The sequence below is a fragment of the Notechis scutatus genome, chromosome 1 (assembly GCF_049901735.1).
Source record: "Notechis scutatus isolate UNSWTSFEM ecotype Mainland chromosome 1, rNotScu1.2, whole genome shotgun sequence".
Taxonomy (NCBI): Eukaryota; Metazoa; Chordata; class Lepidosauria; order Squamata; family Elapidae; genus Notechis; species Notechis scutatus.
In genome coordinates this window covers 286,236,339-286,263,275 of record NC_142009.1, presented here as the reverse complement: position 1 = coordinate 286,263,275, position 26,937 = coordinate 286,236,339, and the positions used below count along the sequence as shown (strand labels likewise).

At 36.2% G+C, this 26,937-nt stretch overlaps 2 protein-coding genes across 7 annotated transcripts in view; both read left to right on the top strand.

Annotated features, from left to right (window-relative positions):
* Window positions 1-1,281: 1,281 nt before the first annotated feature.
* On the top strand, window positions 1,282-8,851 carry DTD2 (D-aminoacyl-tRNA deacylase 2). Its single transcript, XM_026664520.2, has 4 exons — window positions 1,282-1,426; window positions 2,422-2,491; window positions 3,959-4,300; window positions 4,704-8,851. Exons 1-3 carry the CDS (start codon window positions 1,304-1,306, stop codon window positions 4,282-4,284), a joined length of 519 nt encoding a protein of 172 aa, XP_026520305.1. The 5' UTR covers window positions 1,282-1,303; the 3' UTR covers window positions 4,285-4,300; window positions 4,704-8,851.
* A 931-nt stretch (window positions 8,852-9,782) lies between these two features.
* Window positions 9,783-26,937, top strand: part of HEATR5A (HEAT repeat containing 5A) — a 75,074-nt gene continuing 57,919 nt past the window's right edge. For 3 of the 6 annotated variants that reach the window (XM_087951769.1, XM_087951765.1, XM_087951768.1), the window contains exons 1-7: window positions 9,783-10,316; window positions 18,025-18,252; window positions 18,473-18,684; window positions 21,610-21,718; window positions 22,520-22,669; window positions 24,215-24,386; window positions 25,973-26,133. In XM_087951769.1, the coding sequence (XP_087807895.1) occupies window positions 18,127-18,252; window positions 18,473-18,684; window positions 21,610-21,718; window positions 22,520-22,669; window positions 24,215-24,386; window positions 25,973-26,133 (930 nt within the window). In that variant the 5' untranslated portion in view covers window positions 9,783-10,316; window positions 18,025-18,126. The other 3 variants (XM_087951770.1, XM_087951767.1, XM_087951771.1) reach the window with 2 other exon arrangements.

Here is a 26,937-nt window from a genome sequence, read left to right as displayed (position 1 = left end):
GAATTAGAAAAGCAAACTTCTTTAGCGCCCAATAGGCATCTTTAGAACACAGGCACAGGAGGGACATGGAGGGAAGAGTCCCCTGTCATTCAAACCTCTTCAAAACGGAGTAAAACGCTTTCACCACTTTTCCCCAACAGGGTTGGAGCTACTAGCATTGGGGGCTTTTAAATAAGCACCTCAATGCCAATCACTAATTAAAGTAACACTACAAATAACCCTTCTGTCAAAGAATCTTTGCTTTATCTCCCTTTTGCTTTCTTAAGCTACTTGATGCACTCAACTTACAGCATTACCTTCTTTCTTTCCCATTCCTGAGAAATCCTTTTGACTCAATGGAACTCTAGCTCTTTTTCGGCTTCCCTCAGCTAATCACTTCCTTTTATTTTCCCTAGCCATTTCTCCTGGACTTGGTCTCCTTCTGGGACAAAACTTACTTATCCCAAACACAGTCCATGATCTGCATGCATCTCCTACCAACAACACCACATCTTTTTGTACATTTTCCAATATCTAAGCTTTGTTTCTTCCTCTCCACACTATAGTGAGAATCACAAAGTGGGAACCTATTTATTTCACCACAATTTCTCCGTATAGCAACAGCAATTAGACATATACTGTTTCACAGTGTTTTACAGCCCTCTCTAAATGATTTAGAGTCAGCATATTGCCCCCAATAATCTGAGTCCTCATTTTACCTATCTGGCAGTCAGCAAAAGTAGCTTGTAGTACTACATTCTAACCACTGTGCCACCACTGCTCATTGTACCTGAACTGCACATACTTTTGTCTGTTCCGTGGCCAACCAATGACACTCCAGGCATCCAGATTCCTAGGTATTTCCTACCTTTTTAACCAGAGCCTTGGAGCCACCTTCACTCATTTCCCCAAATTTATTGCAGCCCTCTGAGTTCCATAAAAATGCTGTCTTCCTTTTTCTTTCAATCATTTGTTTGTGTCATAGTACATTTTAAAGAGAATAAACAGAATTGAGTTTAATAATGTCCCATAAATATATCCAAATTACAAAACAGGAGGAACTTCTGTTTTCAAGTTTTGTGAAATAATTCTAAATTCAGCTATTGCTTTCAATGGGCGATTTGTACTGCTTTCTAGGTTTGTACATTGTGTGAAGGGGGCAGAGAAACGAATTGTCTCTCAACAAAGAGTCAATAGCCATGGACTACAAAGAAATGAAGCAGAAGGAGTTTGCGTCAACTTAGAGGAGGGACTGGAGGAGGAGTTTGAGAAAAAGACTTTTAGAGGCCCCGTTTGCTTTCCTCCGAGTGGCGCGTGTGTGCGTATGCGCGCGTTTATGGCTGACCCGAACTCGAGTCCATTAGCTCGTGTGGTTTTGCAGCAGTGTCTGCACGCGCAGCTGCAAGTGAAGCCTGCTGAACCGGATTCCGAAGCCAGATGGGTAGAGGTAATATCAGCATTGCGAATCTTGCCGGTTGGTGGCCAAATTCTTTTCGCTTTCCTGCATGCTTGTATCACTCTCGCCCCAACTTCTGTTTCCGAGATCCGCAGAGATCCAGAGTTCATATCTCTTATCTATCAACACTACAGATTAGATTTTCATATTGTATATAATCTGCCTTCCTGAAATGAACAGGAACTCATAATGTGCATTATTATATTAATCCGTAACGAATTTTTCATAACACGGAAGTACTTCACCTGGTTATTAACGTGCCTGACCAAAGTAACTTATGCAGAAACATTTCCGGCACTAAAAAAAATACTTAATGGTTTAGGATTTTACCGCATGTGAAAATTCGCTTGCTTTGACAGTGTGACATCTACTGACATAATTCGTTGTCTCACATGTCTCTTCTGCAGCTTGTACTAATCCCACTGAACGATATTTATTTTCAAAAATATGTAGGCACCTTCCGATTTTTCTTATACAGTTGATAGAAACAGCAACCATATGTCTATTCTGAATATATTTCAAAATACATGTAAAAATTTGATGCAGGTCTTCATGACATCTGGAACATAAAAATATTTAGAACTTTATTTCTAAATGTGTAATATTCTAAAATTTATTTCTAAATGTGTAATACTTGGAATTTCAATAGGGAAATCTTCTAATTTATTCTAGCATAAACTCTTCAAAAATGTTTCCTTTGTTTTAAAAATGTGTCTTGCTTCAGCATGCCAAACATTGAAAACAGACATACAAACATTTTATAAATGTATTTCGAAATATTTTTTTTTCGTGAATTAGAAATCAAGCTTCATTTAACTTGGTGAATCTTACAGTATCTGTTAATTGAATTTGTAGGATTGTGCAGTTGTAGTATTTGGACTACAGAATATTGTTTTTAAATTACAGTAAATAGTAAATCACACTGTCCAAATCAATCAATCAATATATATAACAATATTTCAATATATCTTTGTCATTTTATATAGATCCAACGTGGTCTTATTATCTATGTATGTTTCTTCAAAGGGGCCAGTGAAGATATTATTCCCAAAATGGGTAGGTTTTCCAGAGAAATTATTCTTAGAACTTAGGAACTTAGAACTTAGAAACAGTGTGTTTATTGTGTTTGTGTGCAAATAAAAGTTTGTTCTGTGAGGAAGTTTAAGCACAACAGACATTTCCTTCTAAACTGCAATTGTACATAAAGTATGTCCAGTTCTTGTTAATAGAGGCAGCAAACATTAATAAAATTCCTATATTTATGTTTATATCTACGTATCATTTATATGTAAATTTTAATTTTTTTAACAAAAAATATTTTAGGGTTTGCTTTGGAAATAAACAGGGAAAGTGGCACAAAAACATTTTATTTATTTTTATTTATTTATTATATTTGTATGCTGTCCATCTGTCAAGTGATTCTCAGCTACTTACAGGTTATAAAACAAGGAGAAAAAATAATTAAAACATTAAAACTACACATATTAAGATTTTAAAAACTATACTAAAACCAAAACTAAGAAACCGATGGGACAGGGATGATATTTTCTTACCCCATCAACTACTTCCAGCAGTTTGCTGTGCTGTGCTGTGCTGTACAATTACTTTACATCCTCTTTTAAAAGTATAAAGCCAAAATCCTTTGTTGCTTCTGAGGCCCTATATCGAATACTGTATATAATGCAGTCAGCTAAATCATCGGCAAATGCTTTCCATCCAGAAGCACCCTTTGATTACGGTAGCTGTGTAGGTGCTACTGCCACGAATACAGCAGACAGTTAAATTATAGTCGCACAACTTACCAGTGCCAGAGAACTCAGCAAACCTGAACTAGTTCAATTTTCACTACTGTCCAAGCCTACAGAAATTTAAAAAGTACCTCTTTCTGTTTTATCTTTTTATAGTTTTTTAAATTATTGTATTGACAAAATCATTTCCTACATAATAAATTAAATTTATTTATAATTGAATAGGAAGTACTGTAGTTCTTAGTTTAATTGGACCTTACTTCACCTAGTAAATAAATGTTGAGAATGGCATCTCAATAGTACAGAAAGTTGCTTGAAAAAGGGTCATGGGACTGTTTGCTGGACGGAAACTTAGAACAATTGTCTAAATTATCTAGTTGAAGTTTAATCATTTCCTTGCTCCAAATTTTTTAGACTTTGTGTCGAAAAATAAATGCTTCAGGGAGCCAGTAGAGGGAACTAGCAAATAAATAAATATTTTATATAGGAAACTTAACAGTACTCACATTTCAATTTATACAGTATATACTGTCATCACTGCATGTGACCATTAAGAACTGGTGCATGAATGTTTTCATTTGTTTTCCCCTCCCCTCTCTCTTTCCTTTGTATCATGTATTTTACACTATCTGAGCAGTTCTTTTAAGGATTTTTTTCCATACTAAAACTAAAGTATAAATGTGTTCAAATAAAGATAATTTAAACATGCATTATTGATAATGTAAGATATGTTTCAACCTGCTAATCAAGTATTTTCCCCTATTATTTTTTACAGTCAATACAATCCTGAATGTGAAATTAAGTGAATGTGAAGATGGCAAATATGTGTCTATTTTGGATTTGCCAGGTAGTATACTTGTAATACCACAAGCCACACTGGGTGGTAAATTGAAAGGAAGAAGAATGCAATATCATACCAACATTGAAAAAGAAATTGGGCTAGAACTCTATTCCCAGTTTGTGATTCATTGTGAAAAACAACTGGCTGCTAATGTCAAATGTGCAGAAGCTGGTGTAGTCCTGAAGCATGGCACATATGGAAACCGACAAGTGTTGAGAGTAGATACAAATGGACCTTACACTCATCAGATTGAATTTTGAGACATATGTGCTACAGGTCAGGGGTCCCCAACCGCCGGTCCGCGGACCGGTACCGGGCCGCGGAACAAGCCTTACCGGGCCGCTGGTTGCTGGGCGCCGCCATCTTTTTTGGTAAAAAGCGCTTCTGGTGAGCTTTTCCGGGTAGAAAGCTCACCGGGCGCTGTTTCGTCATAAAAGATGGCGGGCGCCAGCGCTCGATGAGCTTTTCCGGGTAGAAAGCCATTTCTACCGAAAAAGCTCACCAGAAGCGCTGGCGCCGCCATCTTTTTATGACGAACAGCGCTTCGTGACGTCACCGGAAGCGCCTTTTCGTCATAAAAAGATGGCGGCGCCCAGTTGACGCCGGTACCGGGCCGCGGCGCCCAGCTGATGTCGGAACCGGGCCGCAGCGTCGAAAAGGTTGGGGATCCCTGCTACAGGTAACAATTAACCTGATGCTAATGTTTGTGTGCAAAGAAAATAGAAATGTCCACCAGTAACTTCAGGTCCACATTTATATGTTTATTTTTTGCCACATTCTCCCATATTTCTTCTTTATCATACAATAATTCTGTCATGGAAAACCAAAAAGTCCAATAGAAGATTGTTTTGGTCCATGAATCTTTTCAAACAACTCTTAAACTATATAGTTTCTTTTCTGCCCAAACTTGTACTTACAGTATTTCACCCCCTCATATTTTGTAAATATTTAGGTATATCTTTTTATGTGACAACACTGAAGAAATGACACTTGGCTACAATGTAAAGTAGCTTGTATAACAGTGTAAATGTGCTGTCCCCTCAAATAACGCAATACACAGCCATTAATGTCAAAACCCCTGGCAACAAAAGTGAGTACACCTCTAAATGGTAATGTCCAATTTGGGCCCAAAGTGTCAATAATTTGTGTGGCTGCCATTATTTTCTAGCACTGCCTTAACCCTCTTGGGCATAGAGTTCACTAGAGCTTCACAGGTTGCTACTGGAGTCCTCTTCCACTCCTCCATGACGACGTCACAGAGCTAGTGGGTGTTAGAGACCTTGCGCACCTCCACCTTCCATTTCAGGATGCCCCACAGATGCTTAATAGGATTTAAGTCTGGAGACATGCTTGGCCAGTCCATCACCTTTACCCACAGCTTCTTTAGCAAGGCAGTGATCGTTTTGGAGGTGTGTTTGGGGGCCATTATCATGTTGGAATATTGTCCTGTGGCCCAGTCTCTGAAGGGAGGGGATCATGCTCTGCTTCAGTATGTCACAGTACATGTTGGCTTTCATGGTTTCCTCAATGAACTGTAGCTCCCCAGTGGCGCCAGCACTCATGCAACCCCAGGCCATGACATTCCCACCATGTTTGACTGTAGGCAAGACACACTTGTCTTTGTACTCTTCACCTGGTTGCCACCACACATGCTTGACACCATCTGAACCAAATAAGTTTATCTTGGTCTCATCAGACCACGTGACATGGTTGCAGAAATCCATGTCCTTAGTCTGCTTGTCTGCAGCAAACCATTTGCGGGCTTGTGCATCATCTTTAGAAGAGGCTTCCTTCTGAGATGACAACCCTGCAGACTAATTTGATGCAGCATGCAGTGTATGGTCTCAGCACTGGCAGGCTGACCCTCACCCCTTCAACCTCTGCAATACTGGCAGTACTCATACGTCTATTTCCCAAAGCCAACCTCTGAATATGATGCTGAGCACGGGTATTCAACTTCTTTGGTCGACCATCGCAAGGCCTGTTCTGAGTGGAACCTGCCCTGTTAAACCACTGTATGATCTTGGCCACTGGGCTGTAGCTCAGTTTCAGGGTCTTGGCAATCTTGTTATAGCCTAGGCCATCTTTATGTAGAGCAGCAATTCATTTTTTCAGGTCCTCAGAGAGTTCATTGCCATGAGGTGCCATGTTGAACTTCCAGTGACCAGTATGAGAGAGTGAGAGCGATAACACCAAATTTAACACACCTGCTCCCCCTTCACACCTGAGACCTTGTAACACTAACGAATCACATGTCACCAGGGAGGGAAAACTGCTTCTTGGGCCCCATTTGGACATTATCACTTAGAGGTGTACTCACTTTTGTTGCTAGGGATTTAGACATTAATGGCTGTGTGTTGCGTTATTTTGAGGGGACAGCACATTTACACTATTTTACAAGCGGTATAGTCACTACTTACATTGTAGCCAAGTGTCATTTCTTCAGTGTTGTCATGTGAAAAGATATACTTAAATATTTATAAAATGTGAGGGGATGTATTCACTTCTGTGAGATACTGTATATACATAGAACATATACTCAAACACACACATTGTATGTACATACAGTCCTATTATCTCTATCTGTGTGTGTGTGTATATATACACACAGAGACTACATACTTCCTATTATCTTTATCCAATCTTCTATTACTATCACAATGTTTCTTCTAAACTATTACTTATATACTATGATCTATATCATATATGCATTAATATTTCCTTCTTACAGAGCCTATTCTGACTTTTATTCCCTTTCTCTGGAATTTCTTCTTTTCTACTTCTCTTTTAATGGCCAGTAGGTAGAGCTCTTGCATCTTTCTAAATTGTGCTTTCTTTTCTTGGGTTTTTGTACATATTTTTCTCTGGACTATCCACTCCCTCTGAAAGAAAAACAGAAGGCTGCTGTTCTTCTCAGTTTACTGGTGGCTGCAGAGCTCCAAAAACACACCTCACCTCCCACACCTGTGTCAAAATTGAGGCTTTATTGGCTTCTCTGCTGTGCTAATGTGGGGGAAAGGCTCAAATCAGTGGTGGGATTCAAATTTTTTTACTACCAGTTCTGTGGGCGTGGCTTGGTGGGCGTGGCAGGGGAAGGATACTGTAAAATCTCCAGTCAGAGGTGGTATTTGCTGGTTCTCCTAACTACTCAAAATTTCTGCTACTGGTTCTCCAGAACTGGTCAGAACATGCTGAATACCATCTCTGGCTCAAATGGAAGGAATGGCAGTAGCACAGGTGCTTGCAATTTTGAAGACTGCTCTTGCATAGGCTAGAACATGGGTGTCAAACTCGCAGTGTCATGTTGCCATCAAGTGACATTTTGAGACACTTCCCCTTTGTGGAGCTGTGGTGGGCGTGGCCTGCGCGTGACACTTCTGACCCGCGAGCCACCTATTTGATGCCCCTAGGGTAGAAGCTGGGGACCATGAGTTGTATTCCTGTCTTAGACATGAAAGACAGCTTAATGACTTTGCACTAGTCATTGTCTTTCCCTCAAGAAAAGACAATAGCAAACCGTTTCTGAAATCTTGCCAAAACAACTCCAGGGACTTGTCCAGGCAGTTGCCAGGAATCTCAGAGATGCATGTATGCACACATTTTTTTTATAAACAGGAAAAGGGTAATTAGAATTTTGATTTTGGAAAATTAAAAACAAAGGATCCAGATGGATTTGAATTTTTTTTGGAATTTATCATAATAAACCTTACCATAGCTTTGTTTAATTCTTTAAAAACATGATAGAAATGGACTTTGAAGATTGAACACTACAGGGAACTAGGGGGAACTTAATATTAAAATTAAAGGAGAAGTACACTTAAATTTGTATTATTAATACAGAATGAAGAAAAATATTTTAACATTGGATATATTGAAAGATATTTTTGAAGCAGGGATCTAGGAGCTAATTTTAAGAGTGTCTGTTTTTAGATAGTATTTAAATGGTTTGGAAGAGGAACAAGTTTTACCTGACAACATTGAGACCTATTTTAAAGTATATTTAGTAATTATAACCTACAAGAATGATATGAGAGAAGATGCTAGACTACAAAGGAAACCCGCTGATGTCTTATTAATTAAAAATAACATACAAATAATAAACTAAGAGAGTGACTGGGATAATTTTCCTGTATTGGATTTACAAAAGAGGCTTATTAAAGCTTTAAAGAATTTTGTTAGCACAAAGAAAAAATGAAGAGAAATCACATTCTAAAACATTATTTCAAGATCAAGATTGTTAAAAGTAAAAGTAAGGAATATAAAGCTTATTCAGTGTTTATTAATGTTTATTCAGTTTATCCAATGTTTATTAATGTTAAAATAGATACTTTATTTCTGATAATCCTTAATGGACTTCTGCTGATCAGGATTGAAATTAAATATTAAAATTAAAGACACTTAAATGATCCCATATTTAATTTTCTCTTCTCATAAAGATAATTTGTCTTCTAAGGTGATAAATTACTAAAATTGTTTATATTTGTGATAAAGTTACCACTTTATTTCTTTTTCATTACTACATTCTTATTTTTTCTATTTTCTGCATCTTTTCTTTTTATTCTATATTTTTGTATCTTTATTTTTGCAATTATAATTCTTAAACACTTTTTAATTCTGGAGATTTTTTGAAGGACTTTGGGCAGGATTATGGCATTTATAGATGCTGAATTGTAACCTCTTTTTTTTAAACCTCTTATTAACCTCTTATTTTCCTAATATGGGCCTAAATTCCATTCTATATCCTTTGTTAATGTCTTCCATACACTGGTATAACTTCTGTAGTTGTTGGCTTTCAAATGAATGAATTGAAATAAAATATGATTCTCACATCGCCTCCCTTCCAATTCTAAAATTGACTCATGCTACAAAGGAGACAAGGATTTATGTGAATGAAGTTCGGATTTTTAAAAATTGTGCTGTTTGCTTGCTCTTTGGATCATTCTGGACTCACAGATCTTACTGGAAAAGTGGTGGCAGCTGTGACAAAGAAACCCTTTGATCAGCTCTGGACAGTTGCCTTTTCTGAAATTAGAGGCATTGATTCTGGAATTAGAAATATTAAGTGTAACACACTTGTCACCTGTCATCTGGACTACTCCAATTCTATCTATATAGGCTGTCTTAAATCTTTGGCTCACACAGAAACTGTCACACCTATTATAGCAATGGCACACCATTGTTAAAAGAGTTAAAATGGTTACTGATTCGTTTCCAAATATAATTCAAGATGCTAGCTATAACCCATGTGTCTGGGGACACACATTATCTTTGAGGTTTTTTGAGACAGAATCTGCACATCCAGGGCGTGCAAATGAAATAAACACATTTTATGAACAGAGGCTGTGTCATATTGTGTTAAAGGATGGAGACATTTTTTGCTGGGTAATAATTCCCTCCTCAAATGCCTTGGCTCTTTGCACAGTACGCTGAGTCATGTTTAGCTAGAGTTTATGAATTTATGGTCTATGAACTCGTCACAGAATTCACATAATAGTTGTGACATTTAGCTTGGCGAGTCTTATGAACTACAGGTTTGAAGCCACAGAGAAATTCAAGCAGGGTGGAATGACTTGCCTTTCAGCTAAAAAAGTGGGCCCGTTTCCAACAGCGCATTGAAGCACAAGCACTTTCTCAGCCCAGCTGGGAAAACGAGAGACCCACAGGACTTAAAAGGCTTGAAAACTAAAGTAAACAGCTTCACTACTCAACTGTAAAAAAAATTTAAAAAATCAAGCCATTCCCTCAACTTCCGGTTCAGGATAATTGAAATTTTAAAAGATGTGCAAAGCCTTTAGGCCCACGGAGCGTGGTCGTGTGAGTGGCTGCAGAGAAGGGGATCGCGCCGGGAGAGAACAACACAGCTTCCCTTTCGGTCTGAGCAAGCAGCTTCACAGCGTTGCTTGGCCGCTTTGGCGGAGGGACCGGAGCCGAGCTCAGCCGCCGCCGCTCGATGGCTCCGGGGCCGATTAGGCGGCCCTAAACGGCCATCCAAGCGGGGAAGGGGGAGAAGACGAAGGTGGCCCCGCCAGCAACTCCTCCTCCTGGCCGAAGGGAGGGTGCGGGTTTCCCCTGGAGAGGCAGAGGCGGAGGGACGAATTCCGATCCCGGCGCGGTGGCAGCCCGAGCAGAACCCCGCCCTGTGTCGCCTGCTTTCCCCGAGCAAGCGGCTCCCTGCAGCCTGGTCAGGTTTCCTCCGAGTTGCCGGAACTCGGAGTTCTCTCCTTTTCCTGGGGCCGGACGGGAGAGGCTGGCCGGGCTCGCCCACTCGGGAGGCGGCGGCGGCTACAGATGGGTGAGAAGAATCTCTTTCCTTAGGGAGCGTTGGCGGCTGGCAAAAAGCGTGCCGAGCCTGGGGACACGTCAGGAGAGAGAAGCCACATTGTTAACTGAGTTTAACTGATGCAGGGGAGAGACGGCGGGCGGCGGGCAGCTCTCCAGGGAATGGTTGTAACCAAAGGTAGGCGCTCATCGGAACTATGTGTGAGTGATACGTAATCGAGGAAGACGTGCTAAAAAAAACTAAAAAAGAGGAAAAAAACTTTTTAAAAGGGTGTGGATCAAAGCATACCAAACGCAGTTAAATGGGAATAACTTTTTTTAAAAGAAAAAAGCTCTGGGTCTGCGATCTGTAGTTCTTATTTGCAGAATTAAAATATTGTTCTTAAACTATCAGCATCGTTTTTGATTGTTGGTGTGTTGTGTTCTCTCTCCTTTTTAATTTCTTTGATGTTCAAAGCAATCCATTCTGAATATGGAATGGGATGCTTGTGGTTCTGGGTACCTGTAGGGATGTGAGAGAGAAAATGACGACACACAAGTTATAATGTGATAGCACAAATGCTATGACTTGCATACTTGCATCCGATGTAAGGATGGAAATAAGTTATAGCAGTTGTGTGATGATACATGGCATCATTTTGGAATCCATACTTTGCTGTGGACACTGTTCTGATTGTTTATTGTACAAGGATATAATTTTGATAAGTGTGAAATATGTTCAAATTTGTAATAATACAAAAAATATCAATATAAGAGTATGGTTATACTGTACGGTCTTTGGTGCTGTCTGATTTTGGTTGTTCTCCTGCAGACATTTCATTACCCAACTAGATGACATCATCAGTGCCTAAAACTGATGATGTTCTTTGATTGGGTAATGAAATATCTGCAAGAAAACATCCAAGATCAGAGAGCACCAAACACTCTTCAGAACAAGAAATATTCCCCTACCCCCCATCCTGTTGCTTCATATAAAAGCCAAATAGATCAACTGAAACATTTAAGTTCATTTGATTTTCCATACTGGAATTAATATACAATATTTAACAAAACATTTAATTTTGTAATAAACTGTTTCACATACAGCTGTTATCTTTAAACAATATAGTAACACAAGTTAGTGTTGATTCTAAGCAACCCATAGTTAGATTTTCTCCGTGAGAATATAAGATTGACTATTCTTTCTGAAGGTCCAATTTGATATATGCTGTGCCAAGGGCATAGAGTTTACATGTAAAACATTCCAAATTGATTTCATTTTTAGGCACATTTTTTTTAAAAAAGCACCTCTAAATCCTAAGAAGAAGATTGGAGAAGATCTTAACAGAGATCAACAGAAAGTCACAATAGCCAGAACAATAAAAGCTAGCATCACACGGGTCATAAAGTCAGGAGACTGGAGAAAAAGAAAGGGAAAGTATTGAGTGAAATTCATGAATAGACCAGTTTATGTCTGACATTAATAAAAGAAAAAGACTTCATAGCACAAGCTTATTCCATGCGTCATAATATTGAAACCAAAAAAGGGTGAATGAGTAACTCAAATTGCAGTAGGAAATTATTTATTGCATAGAATACCATTATTTAGCAGCTAAAACTTTTTTGCCAAATAAGCAAATTTATTTTGAGACAGAGCAGCTATTTTGACTCCATATCAAAGAAACTTAGCTAATGGCATAGTTTAGCTGTAAACATAGTGACTACATAAAAGGAATTGTGAAGCTTCTGTAAGTATTTTTTTTTAAAAATCAATTGTACATATAAGTATTGTTGTCTATCTCCTAATTAATTTAGAAAAATGCTTAGTTTTACTGAATGATCAACTGGATTTAACTCAAATGTTAAATGCTATATATTAATGCTCAATTCATTTCTTTAAAACAGCAAGGAAACTTGATACAAGACTATTTTTGTTTCTTACATTTACTTTTTCATTAGATTTATGTCTTGTCTCTTCTCTAAGTATTCAGATGGCATGTAACAAAAGCCCATCCTCCATTCTTTCCCTTCTAATGGCATAAGTAGTAATAAGGTGCTGTATGGTTACAAGATTATCAATAATCTTTATTTATAGTTCCTCTAATTGCCCTTTCAAATTACTATAACATTTAATTAATTGGACATAGAAACCATACCTTGAAATTTGTGGTCTGTCAATCACATTTTTCATCAGGATATTTTATTCTGCTTTCCCTTTTCTTCCAGATACTTAGAATATTCTATGCCTCCTATCATGATCAGTCTTTTATTAGGGGATTTTCTTTGCTTAAGGAGAACAGCTCTGAAATATTAGTTATGCAAGTCTTCAGAGTCTCCCATGTTGCAGATACTTTTTAACCACACAAGGATGGAGGAGAGGACAGAGATCATTGTTAGTAGCATATTATTCCAGAAATATTTTTATGTATGCTCTTGTTTACATCATTAAAATTTAATGGTAATGAACTAAGATGAGAACTTGGGTAGTGGTTCTATTGACTGATTTTATTGATACTCTCTTTGCCAAGATTTAGTGTTCTTAATGATGCCCAAAACTAGGTACATGGTTTTTCTTTCTTTCTTAGGACTACCATGTAATTAAACAGAATTATGATTTATGCTTGATGGATTTGAGTTATCCGTGAGAACTGAATATTCTTATTATACAGTTGAGCAAAAATGACCTCATATTTTTACAAAAAAGTACTGATCTTAATAATTTCAGGTAAGGAAAGAGAAATGTCAAGATAGAATTGCATTAAAATAGATTTGAATTTGTATAGTTCGCAGTAGTCATAGATGTATAATCTTTTCATATTACAAAGCTTTAATATTCATCCTATTTCCTTATTACAGTTGTCCTGTGGGGGAAAGTTCATTATGTCATTGATAGATAGATATATATTACTGTAGTTAATCATGAATAGAATATTTCTTTTATGAGCAGAAGGAGAAATTGTACCACACAAATGCCAGGGCCTCTGCTGCTGTTGTTTCATCCAATAGATGTTTGCTCAGATATGTTCTTCATTTGGTTCAGTAGCACTTTTTTCTCAAGGAAGTGCATAGAGATTTGCAAACTCAAGGATGAATCACATCTATACAGTTTTGGAGTAAGATAATTTATTATATATAAATCAAGAATAAATCTGGTCATATAGTAGACCCGTATATTGGGAGGGTTTTAAGTTAGAAAAGTTAATCCCCAAATTGTTGCACACTCCAATGAATCACTTCCTACCACCTCTTTTAAACATTCCATTCACATGTCATTTGTTTGGTAACAATTCTAATATATGTAGAATTTGCACCCACTAATTCATGTCCTACCTAAAGAATCTAAAAAACTTACTCCACTCTGCTGGCCATTGCAAGAAAAAGTTCCTGGGGGGCATATTTGTAAATATAAATCATAAATGAAGTATAGATTGTTGTTTGGAATCAGAGATGTGTTTAGTTGCATAAATCGCCATTTGCTGTGTGAAATATAATCCCAAAAATCTGCTTTATCACATCACAGAATCATATTTGAGTAAATTATATTGACTTCATTAATGCTTTTTGTTCCAAACAATATTGCACCTTTATGGCAGATAATTTTCAAGATACGGGTTGCCAGATTAGAAGCAGCGGAAAGACTGCAGATAGTTTACTGTTTGCATATTAATACTCTTTAAAAAGACCAAATTAAAGTCCAGTAACAGTTTTCTGTAAGTAAAAAGGTTAGAAAACATGTGAATATTTCTAAATCATTTTTGAAAGGGTTTGACTATTTGTATATTTAGCACATGCTTTTATAAAAATTGTAATAGCTGTAACTTGTTTTCTAAATCTTCATGTTTTCTTGCCATAGAAAAATGCTGGCTTTTTATAAATAAAATGGATTCTGCAATCTACTAAAATTAATCATTTTATTTGGCTCTACTGCTACATGATGCAAACTAAACAACTGTACTACGTTCATAGAATGTGGAGAAGTTTTTATGCTATTGGGTCTGCTTAGACTATATCTCTTTTATCATACAAATCCTAATAGTGGAGAATACCTACAGAAAATGTAGTTATAGTACATGACAACTATCAGGCAATTCCTATTTGCTTTGCCACACATGTGATAGGCATTTTTTTTAAAAAATAAGATGTGTGGCGTTTTCTGCAGTACACTTGCCACCCTAATGCCACTTAGAAATGAGGTTATTAATTTCAGTAGGACTTATTACCTAGCAAATGGATTTAGTTTGTACAGTAAGAGGACTTTGTTCCTCTGGGTAGAAACCAGCTATCATAACAGTATAAATAAGTAATAAGTCTGTTCTCTTAAATTACATCAGATAATCAGATCTCAGTGGACAGCTTAACTGCATTCATGTCTGTCTGCCTCTTCTTTTAATGATAGAAATTCTCTTTTCTGTACAATTAAATTAGACTATGACAGAACAAAGAATTTACCCTCAAATTCATGAGGAAAATCAACTTTCAGAAGAAAACTTCAGATATATTTGTAAAAAATTGACAAAAATATTTGTAGAAGCATGTATTACGTATTGTCATGTCCTATATAAATGTTGAGAAAAAAATCGGTGACAATGCTTCATATAAATTAATGACAATATAAAAGATTGACTCATACTAAAACATGGAGTTACAATGAGATGTACTTTTATTCTCAAGCTAGCTCTTAAATTTGATGGATACTATACAATCTGAGCCAATTGAATTCCCTTTCCACATTTAGTTCTATCATTATCCTATTCGTTTCTGAATTTTATTTTCTTGTCATAATAAACCAATCTTAAATGCAAAGAATGTTTAATGTTTGGTTCTTTAGAAGAAGAGTTCCCAAAAGCTGAGTTAATGCAATTTCCTAAAATTATAAATGAATCCATGTGACTCCCATATGAATGATTCTTTGAGTTTATGGTTGGGAAAGAAAGAAATATTCTACTTTTATTCACTGTATTTTAATCCAGGGGTCCCCAACCTTGGCAACTTTAAGGCTTGTGGACTTCAACTCCCAGAGTCCCTCAGCCAGCAAAGCTGTCTGAGGAACTCTGGGAGTTGAAGTCCACAAGCCTTAAAATTGCCAAGGTTGGAGACCCCTGTTTTAATCTATATGTTCCAAGGGTTCTCAGACTTTAAAATATTGTATTGGTGACCGGTTTTCACACTTAACAACCATTGCAGCATCTCCATGGTTACATGACCAAAATTTGGGCATTTAGCAAAATTTGGGCATGTATTTATGACAATTGCATTGTTCTGCATTGTTATTCTCTTATCAACTGCAGTGATTAGCAAAAAGGTCATGAAATAGAGCAAAACACAGCACAACTGCTTTGCTTAGCAATGGAAATTTTGGGCTCAATTGTGGTTGTGGCTCAATTATCTTGACTTACAATTTGAGAATTCCTGAACGAAAACTTCTAGGGTGAGGTGGGATCTGATTTACCTCCTAGCAATCTGAACCGGAAATGGTTGTTCTATAGAACAAAACTTTCAAGGTCCTGTAATATTTTATTTATTTATTTATTTATTTATTTATTTGATTTGCCAATTGTTTACAAGATAATAAGTATAAGTGTATACATAGTTGTGAATACATGAAATGGGTACGTATAAGAAAAATAAAAGAATAAGAGAAACAATAGGACAGGGACGGTAGGCACGTTGGTGCGCTTATGCACGCCCCCTACAGACCTCTTAGGAAAGGGGTGAGGTCAATAGTAGACAGTCTAAGGTTAAAGTTTTTGGGGTTTGGGGAAGAAACTACAGAGTCGGGTAGAGTATTCCAGACATTGACCACTCTATTGCTGAAGTCGTATTTCCTGCAATCAAGTTTGGTGCGGTTTACTTTGAGTTTGTATCTATTGTGTGCTCTTGTGTTGTTATGGTTGAAGCTGAAGTATTCACTGACAGGTAGGACATTGCAATGTATGATTTTATATACCATGCTTAAGTCAGACCGAAGACGGCGTAATTCAAGGTTTTCTAGTTCTAGAATTTCAAGTCTGGTGGCATAAGGTATTCTACAACGAGTAGAGGAGTGGAGAACTCTTCTTGTGAAATATTTCTGGACTTTCTCAATTGTGCTAATATCAGATACGTAATGTGGGTTCCAGACTGATGAACTGTATTCGAGTATTGGTCTAGCAAATGTTTTGTATGCTCTGGTTAGTAGTGTGATATTACCAGAGAAAAAGCTACATAGGATTAGGTTAACAACTCTTAATGCCTTTTTGGCTATGTAGTTGCAGTGGGCTCTAGCACTTAGATCATTAGAGGTGAGTATTCCAAGGTCCTTTACAGAGCTTGGGTCATCAACAAGTTCTTGACTATTCAGCTTGTATTTTATTTTCTGATTTTTTTTGCCAATATGTAAGACAGAGCATTTATTTGTTGAGATTTGAAGTTGCCATTTGTTTGACCATTCTGATACATAGTCAAGATCTTTTTGTAGGGTAGCAGTATTGTCTGTGGTATTGAACAGCTTTACATCATCAGCGAAGAGAACGCAATTGCTCTTGATATGATCACAGAGGTCGTTTATGTAGAGTATGAAGAGAGTTGGTCCTAGAACACTGCCTTGGGGGACACCACTATTGACAGGTACTGGATTTGATAGGACGCTCCCGATTTTGACCATTTGTTGTCTGTTTGACAGGAATGCTTCTATCCAGTTATTCAGTTGTCCAGAGATACCATAGGATTTTATTTTTAGGAGTAGTTTGTCGTGTACCACTGAATCAAAGGCTTTACAGAAGTCTATGTAGATTGCGTCTATTGCTTTGCCCTGGTCGAGTTGTGTCGTCCATATGTTTTTGCAGTGTAAGAGTTGTAGATTACAGGATAATTTTTTTCTGAAACCAAATTGTTTATTGGAGAGTAGGTTATTTGTCTCTAAGTGGAGGATGATGGATTGGTTAATAATTGATTCCATGACTTTACAGGTGACGCAGCATAAGGAGATTGGCCTGTAATTTTCAACTAGGCTTGGGTCTCCCTTTTTGAAGATGGGGATGACTGTGGCTTGTGACCATAGGTCACAAATAGGTCACATAGGTCACAAATGCCCCTTTTAATAAATAGTAATATTTATTAAAAGGGGCATTATGGTTGCAGCAGAATAATTCCAATGAGTATCAACTAAGAAACCTAGATTTATACATTCTAATATGGCAAAACCTGTTCTGCCTTCTCATATGTTTTGATTCAGAGGATGGGGGGGGGGTGTTGTCTCTTCTGTTGAAAGGATCAAAATACTATTATCAGTGTGAGAATAACTTATCATAGGTGAAACACATGATCTATATCCCATATCACACTGTGCTGTGTAAATAATGAGCCTGGTAGCATCACAATTTTCTAATGTGTGGTGGTTAAGATGTTGGAAACCCAAGTACATCTTCAGACTTTGTCTGAAGTCTGTTGGCTGGCTTTGGGTAAATTATTGTCTTTTGTCCCATATCTCATAGAGAGGTTATGGGGAAAAAATCAAACAAGGAAGTACTTCACCATGAATTTTTGACAGAACTGAAGGATAAAATCTAAACATACAACAGTCTACAAGTGATCTTTCTTGTATGCTAGAATGGCTTCTTGTTGCCAGATTTTAAGATATTTTAATAATTAAGTTTCAAGAATTATTAACACTTCTAAAATGCCAGTGAGGCACCTGAGATTAAATGTTGAAATTAAAATATGTCACTTCCATTCTTAAATATATTTATTATATATTTATCCAGGTGCCCTTTTTCATTCAGCCAGTAAATGCTGACATCACACAGCAACATTCCTATGTGCCTTCATGAGTGGCTTCACATAGAGAAAAGGAGATGCTTTAAAGAATGGAGTTGGCTTGCAGCTTGCTGTTTAATGAAGAAGTTTATAATCAGCTGGGTGAATTTCAGAAAGCAGAATTTGCTTTGGAATGGCTGAGGTTTTTGGAAAAACTTTTACCAGCAACTAATCAGGTAAAAATGATACAACTAGAACCGAACATATATTTGTTTCCTGTGATCTTCCTTTTCTTCCTAGGAAGGGGTATCATTTAGGGAGCTAACTAGTGACTAGAAATGGAAATTGAATTTGAGCCGGACTTCACTTGAATGAGTCTGAACCCAACTGAAAGTGGTCTGAAGCTTTTCAGATAGTTCAGAGTTTGAATGTTAACAATGTATTCTATATTTCCAGGCTGATATAAGGGAAAAACAGAACAAACTTGTTGAACAACTGATATCTTTATTAACCAGTACACCAGGACCTCCTGCTAGACAACTCATTGCCAAGAACCTTGCTGTATTATATAGCACAGGAGATGTTTTTTCTGTTCACCAAACAATTGACAAATGCAACGAACTTATTCTCAGTAAAGATGATTCACCAAGCTATCTACCTACTAAACTGTAAGTTTAAAAGTCCACCACGGTCATAATAAAATATTATTTTTTCATCATAGAGCCTATAGAATCTTAAATAAAAATAACAAAATTGCATACAATATGAGTGTGAGTTTTGAAGATTAGAATAGGACTGCATCCAATTTTTCGTTGGCCTGGTAACAGAACCATAGTTTCCTATCTTTTCCCATGCACTGCCCATTTGCACAACACAAAGGCAATTTCTTTTTAGTTCTTTTTTCTGTTCCTGTTCTTTTTAGTTGTATTCTTGTCCAGGAATGAGTCTATAGTTGGATGATGGGAACAGAATAATCAAAACAATTTAGTGTAGAAAAAGAGACTGTGATGAAAACACAGCAATTGGAGGAATGCCTAGAAATCTTGGATTGGCATTTATATATTGTAGTGGATAACCAGACGGGTATTTAAACACAGGCACTCAAGAATTACAATCAAATAAACAGCTCCAATCTCTAATCTGGCACCAATAATGCTTCATCCTTTCTCAAGTGAGCTGCTAGCAGAAAGAAGCCCCTAGCATAAAAATATAGCCTTTACATTGGCCTACAGTATTCTTGAGATTAAGTTATAGCTAGAGTTTATGAGGATTGCATAAGATTTTTCAAAGGAATAGGAAGTATACATGACCTAAAAATAGGCTTTAACAGTTGAAAAACATTTAACCTCAAGTAAGCTCAAGTTCCAGGATATAACATCATTGATTCTTCAATTATGGGTGTTCCTTTTCTGGATACAGATGGAAGAAATGCTTTAATTTTAATAAAGTTTATATGTTTGAAACACAATTTCATTCTTTAAAAAGGGCATAAAATTTGTTGTACACAACAGTTCATACTTTTCATTATATGAAACTTATCTTAATATACAGTAAACATTTTTGCAAATGCTTTCTTTTAACATATGCACATTGAATTTATCTTGTATAAATCTATAGTAAAGAAAATAATTGCTCCCTTATATCAGTTATTTTAAAGTCTAGTTACATTGGGTGGCTCCTACTTAGAACTTGGACTCGCTTCAAATTGAAGAAACGATTCAGATAGGCTGAGAGGATAATAGATTAAGACATATTGATTGCTTCTGTTTCATCTTCATCTTAAGTGCATCTGTTCACAGTATGCAGCTCTCAGTTGTGGACATGTGGACAATAATAGTAATGCAAGATATGTCTAGATTAGAAATTGTAGCTTCAATAAGATATGAACATACTTGGGAAAATTTGAGTTTTGCTTGAGCTTGTGGCATACTGTTCAAAATATGACAAAGCATCATTGAATTATGTGAGTATTATTAAGAGTGATAGCCTGATTGGTTCCTCTATATTACTAAAAAAACTGTCATATGAAGGTTAAATTGGCCAAAGGCATTATAGGGAATGGAAGTTATAGAGTCATCTGGTTATGACCATGGCATATGACTTTGAATGTAAATGGTGTAAATGGTAGTGAGCATGAATTAATGAATGAAAGAAAAAGACAAACAGAAATGTAATGTCTGATCTTGGAGAGATGAGTTGATGAGTACATGGATGTGAGTTTCATTACAAATAAGTGATTTTGATGAAAATAAATACTGCCTGAAGATGGGTAAAAAGAACTAAGCAAGGAGCCACTAACAGTGTCAATAGAACTGTAAATAAAAAGATGAAATACTTTGGAATGTAACTGAAATGGAATATTTATTCATTCATTCATTTATTTATTTATGCATGCTAGAAACCATATTAGAGACATTTGCATGGGAATGTTGAATATCAGAGAATGGAACTACTGTATTTCTGTCTGATAGTTAGGAGAATGCTATTATTCCTCCTCCATATAAAAGGAAAGATACTCTGTAGGAATTCCTTAGAAGTGCAGAATAACATGTTGATTTTTAATCAATCTCAGAAAATGACAGAAAAGCAGATACAAATAAACAAAATAAAGGAATCTCTATCAAACACTTATCACAGTTCATCAGGTAGAGGGTAGTGCCAGTTATACTTTGAGTAAGAAAATTTGGAAAAAGGCTAGATTTTAAAAAAAAAAAAAAACCGCCAATGGCAAAGTTATCACAAACTCTTGCCTCCTTAAAGTATACTATGCTTTTCTATATGTACACTCTGGCATAGGCAACTTTTTTGTCATTGGGATTTGCACTTGTGCTTTTTTTTAATTTTTGAGGCTGTCAAGGACTTTACGGATATGCTTCTACTAGCAAAGGCTGACTTTTCAGTCCGTAACTGAGCTGTTGGAATTTGGTGGAATGCTGTCTAATAAATTACACTTCTATGCAAACTGTATAGTCCTCTTAGAGGAATACTTGGCTTACAGTACAGCATCCTGCAGTCATTTGACCACAATTTACAATATTTTTGTCAAAAACTAACATTTACTTCTGGTTTCTGGCAAAAACCACCCATAACAAAGAATGGGTTCACTTAGCAGCTATGGTGTTGGCTTAGCAACTATAAAAAAATTGTTAAAATGGGTGGGTCACATTTATGCTTTATGACCGTCACAGCTGACAAGCATAATTACCAGGCTCAATTATGGTTGTAAGTTGAGGACTACTTGTAAGTAATACATTCAATTGCGAAGGCAAATCCATAATGTTTCTTTGTGCCAGGTTGTGAATCAGTTTAGTATTTTTTAAAAGTGATTCTGAAATGTATATCTTAAACCTACCTTGTATAACTGGTTGTCTTTCAATTTTGTTGTGCAGAATTACCAGTCAACATACTGCTGGAGATGGCAACCTAACTTTAAGGAAATTTTCCTAAATAATTTAATATTTAAAAGCTTTTTATTAATAGCTGTTGATTATTAAGAATCTCATTGGTTTATAATAAAATGCAGTATAGAATAATATTAATAATGTTTTTTAAAGGTTGCCTGACTACATTTTTTTCCTTTTCTGTTCTGAAAGTGCTGCAGTGGTTTGTTTGGGCTATTTATACAAAAAGCTGGGAAGAATTTTGGGCAACAGCTTTGTGACTACTGTGGGAAATATTCTTAAAGCAATGAAGAATGCAGAGGTAAATGAGCAGGTGTTCAAAGGTGAAATAAAATATTGATTAAAAGTAGTGAAGAAAACACTTTTAATGAAGGTCTAATGCATATGAGATTTTGACATTTGAGGATAATATGTCAGAAACAAATTACATTTCTGCAGAACTTCTTTGAATCATAAATAGGCTAATTGCAAAGTATAATGAGTCTTTGTTAAGACTTTTCTTCTCTTTTTAATCTTTATCAAAACTAACATAAACATTAACATTTGATGCCATGATTTAATGTTTTTCTTCCATTCCCTCTGCTTCCTGTTTTTATTCTTACTGATATTTTATATTTTTATTGTGATGTGCCTATTGGAAATCTTTAGTGTTGACTTGCTTTATTTATAATAATCATGTTAAAGATGATGGCATAGACTTTTTGACTGAATGATATGATGAAAATGTTTTAAGTGAAATAATTGGCTTGCCTAAAAATGATGAGTACTGTTATTTTAAATAGTCACACGTGCACCTTTATTAATGCAGGAGTGGTCTACAAGTATTTCTTTGTACTCTTTGTAAAATGAATTCAGTTTTCAATAGCTCAGTAATAAAGTGCTGAAACTTGTTAGAGACAGTCAGCTTCCAGTACTGTGCCGTGACTTCTCTGCCATGAATTTAACAGTGGGACCTTTGGCAAAATGTTTGACCTAATTCACCTAATGCGATTATGATGTTACTAAAGTTTTGTTTGTTAAAGAGTAGCAAAATAAAAATGCAAAAAAAAAAAATCCTGGTACCTTTATCCTGTAATAAGATTATTTTTTTTTGTCTTGTCAGTCTCAAGGACGATATGAGATCATGCTAAGTTTGCAAAACATACTGAAAGGGTTGGGAGCTGCTGCTGTTCCTTGTCACAGAGATATCTACAAAGCTGCTCGTACATGTTTGACAGATAGATCAATGGCAGTTCGTTGTGCTTCTGCAAAGGTAAAATATTATTCCTTTCTATAATTAATCTCCTTGTATACCATTTCATATGTTGCATGAAGAATAAAACACCATCCATTGTAACCACTGTTTTGTATTACCAAGAAGATTTTGGCGTATATAAGTATGGAAAATAACATTTTTGTTAGGATTTTTCCGTCACAAATAAATTCAAGATATTAATTTACGTCTATTAAAATTGTATACAAGATTCATTGACAACAGTAGTGTATATATTTATTACAGAGAGACAGTTTGGTGTAATGATTAAGGGGCCAGGCTAGAAATGAGGACACTATGAGTTCTAGTTCCACTTTAAACACAAAGCCAACTGGTCCAGTCAATCTCTCTAAGCCAGGAGTCCCCAACCTTGGCAACTTTAAGACTTGTGGACTTCAACTCCCAGAATTTCCAGCCAGCATAACATAGCTGGCTGGAGAATTCTGGGAGCTGAAGTCCACAAGTCTTAAAGTTGCCAAGGTTGGAGACCTCTGCTCTAAGCTCTGGAAAAGAAGCAAACTACTTCTGAAATCTTGCCAAGAAAACTGCAGGGACTAATTCAGGCAGTCACCAGAAGTCCACAATAACTTGGAGGCACTCCCTTCCCCGCAAAAAAACGGGTTTATAAGTCACATCAAGTAACTTTCTTTACCCATATACATTTTTCTTAGGATATTGAATTTGTGTCATTTAAAAAAATATTCCTCTACTTTGGCAATTAACATTGGCATTTTAGCTCTGTAGTGTTTTTTTTTTCTTCCTAAATGGATCTCATGCTCATTTTGGAATAATTATTCAGTACAACCAGCAATTTATGATCCTTTCTGGAATGACAAAAACGAAGTTTGCATAAGGTACCAGTGTATAGTACTTTAAAGTCTATCCCCTCCAATGGAAGAATGATTGAAATATTTTATTTCCTTTGTCAAGAGCTGAAAATTTGTAAAGTTTAATGATCTTAGGTTTATATGCTTTTATTTCCTTTTATTTTCTTATATCCATAATTAATACATGGATATTTTTGATATTAATCTAGGTTTGAAATTTTTTTAGTTTTTTTTATCATGTCTTTATTATTTTTTATAAATAACTCAAGGCAGCATATGTGCATAATGCTTCTTTCTCTTTCTGTTTTCCCACAACAACCCTGTGAAGTGAGTTGGGCTGATAAAGAATGAGGCCCAAGAGATGTCTATGAGTGTGTGTGTATGTATATATGTGAGTGTGCGTACATAAAAATAAATAAAAGCCCCACTAATTAGTTTTCTCTCCAGATGAATGGATACTATTCAAAGTTCTAATAATAATGTCTACATTCTACAACAAGGTGTTCCCTTTCTCTTTGTTGATCTTATGTGTTTATGGGTCAGATTTAGGAAACCCTAAATTTATATGATAGGTTTTATTTTCCTGCCTGACAGACATTGTTGGATGCAACCCATTTTGTTTTAGGTATTTTTAAGCTACATAATATTTGTGCACACATTATTTGGTTACTTTATTTTGCTTCTCTGTCTCCTCCCCCCCACCTTTTTTTTAATATAGTGTCTTCTTGAACTTCAGATTGAAGCAACTTTTATGTGGAGTACAGACATAGATAGTGTAGTAACTCTATGTTTTAAATCCTTTGAAGGATCCAACTATGAAGTGCGAATGGCCGTTTCTAAGCTTTTAGGCTATGTATTGATTAGTGCTGTAACATCAAAACAAGCCACAGGTGAGTTTATTTATTTTTTCATCCTTACTTTGGTTCAGGAAATTGTAAGCACTACCGGTAATAAAGACCCTTCAGAATCAGTCACTGAAGGATTTTACCATATGACAATAGCTAATATACTAATATGTTAACATAATAACTAATAACATATCAACTAGCATACACACACACACACACACCATATACAAAGACACATATATACACACATGCATATGAATATTTTGCCTAAACTATATCAGACCATTACCATATTTAAGAAAATATATGGTCATCAGTGTGTGCTACATCAGAATAAAAATAGTGACAGAAAATATTTCTACTTTCTGCAGTGGTAAAGTGGGAGGAAAATTAAAGGGGGAAACAAATTAACTAAATGGCAATTAAACTTAATAGTACCCCAATGAAAGGAGAAATAGCATATGAGGAAACATTGTAAATAGTAAAAATTACTTAAATTTTCTAGAGGTAGACATTCAAATACCCATCCAGTACTTTAGTTGCCTCCATTCAGCTCAGTTTGAATGTTAACAATCTGCACTACAGAAGTGGCTGCCAGAGTCTCATAGATGTACCTCTATTATATGGATTATTTGATGTGTTCTATCTCCATTTTGATGACAATGAAAATATTTCATAACATTGAAAGAATTAAACTTACCAATTTAATTACTATTAATAATAGCAAATTTACTCTAGCCTTTCTTTTTTTCTCTTGGAAAGAAAATGTAGTCTACCTAAAGAATTACAATATTTTCAATTATGTAATTTAATGAGGATAAAGCTAACACAGCTTCATTTGGGTAACATGATGTAAACAGGTTGTATTAAGTTGCATGCATGGGTACATGGATATAATACGGTTATTTTATTAATGATATTTCTTAATTTAGAGTAACATTTGCCCTTTGACAAAGCTTTACAGTACTCAGTAATACAGAAACACTTGAGCCATTCATGCCCTCCATCAATGTTTTGGACTATTGACCCATACAATTTTTCTTCATTTTGTTCATAAAAGCCTTGTTTCCATGATAGCCTAATCTCTAATGTTGTTTGTCAAATAAGTTGTTCTAGACAGTGGATCAGACCTCTCAACTCTTGCGTGTAACCATGACTAGATTTAGCTTAGTTAACCAGTATGTAGACTGAGTTCAGAATGTTTTATAGATGAATATGAAGTGCAAGAGTAGCTGCAAAGAGGAATGTCCCTGTAGCAATCTTTCTGTTGCTTATTTTCACTTAATCCAATGTGATTTAGTCTCATATAATAGTTGTTTTTTAAAAAAGAAAAGAAAAGGATCTTGCTGGTTATGGAAAGACTTTTCCATAAATGCCATAGTTTGGCACAAATTTGAATATTTTATCCATGATTGTTTCTTTAATTATTTACTTGCCATATTTATAGGCTGTTCAATTGCCCAACAACTCTGATTGGCTTCACAAACTAAAAGCACAATACGGGTCATCTTTGGTTAATGACCTTGTTCGGCAACCTTTCAGCCCTATAGTAAAAGATGAAAGTAAATGAAAGACTGTGGTGTGTATATGTGGAGTATGATTATATGTATTTTTTTTTATTATAAAAGCATCTGCTAGACAACACGTTCGCAAAATCTCATTTATGGAAGCTTTGGAACTGCTAGGGACAGGTTTTCTTCGTGGAAGTTCTGGATTTCTACGAACCAGTGGTGATATTCTGAAAGGAACCAGCTCAGTCAGCAGGGATGTCAGAGTTGGAGTTACTCAGGTTTGAGTTACATTACGCTAAAATGTTAAAATATGTTGTGTTTTAACTTTTTTAAAATTTGTGTGACTAATTTGTTATTGTACTAAATACTAGTTCCTGTTGGATATGTTTATGCTGCAGTTAGGGTTTTCCAACATTCTAAAGAAGTCTGAATGGTTTTAATACTGATGAACATTTATCTCAATTGTTAATGAAAACTTGTACATTTTTAATTTAAAAATGGCAGGCATAAATCAAATAAGCAAATGAATACATAAAACGTTAAAAATACATTTAAAATAATACCTTTAAAACACTCACAAGACAGAAATTATGTGAATGGACTGAAGACTATGTTGTCAGCATAACCTTGTGAAAACAACAGATTTGGACCAAAATCAGTGTGGTGGGAGAAGAAAAAAAAGTCCCCCAGTAAATCTCTGGAAAAAAATCCCCCAGTACAGTGGTCCCCAACCACCAGGCCCCGGACCGGTACCGGTCCGTGGATGATTTTGTACCAGGCCGCCTATTTTGTTTGGGCGCCACCATCTTGTTTCGACAGCGCTTGAGAAAGTGTTTCCGGGTGAGCTTGTCGGTCGTCGGTTGGAAAGCGGCGTTTGGGTGCTGAAGGAATCTTCATGCCTTAGTTTCGACGAAGAGGGGGGGGCGGCTTCAAACGAAAAGCCGTCCCGATGGCGGAGTCTCGCGTTACTCAGGAGATTAAGAAAGAGCCCGAAAAGCCCATCAACCGCGAGAAGGTACAAAGGAGGAGTTGAAGGTGGCGAGGAGAAGCGGGGGACGGCTGGCTGGCCTTGGTCGTGTGTG

Excerpts from the sequence above, each read along its gene's own strand:
- DTD2 (XM_026664520.2), top strand. The coding sequence starts at position 1,304 with ATGCGCGCGTTTATGGCTGACCCGAACTCGAGTCCATTAGCTCGTGTG. Across the intron at positions 1,427-2,421 it reads CCGAAGCCAGATGGGTAGAG|ATCCAACGTGGTCTTATTAT; the intron begins GTAATATCAGCA and ends CATTTTATATAG. Across the intron at positions 2,492-3,958 it reads AGATATTATTCCCAAAATGG|TCAATACAATCCTGAATGTG; the intron begins GTAGGTTTTCCA and ends TATTTTTTACAG.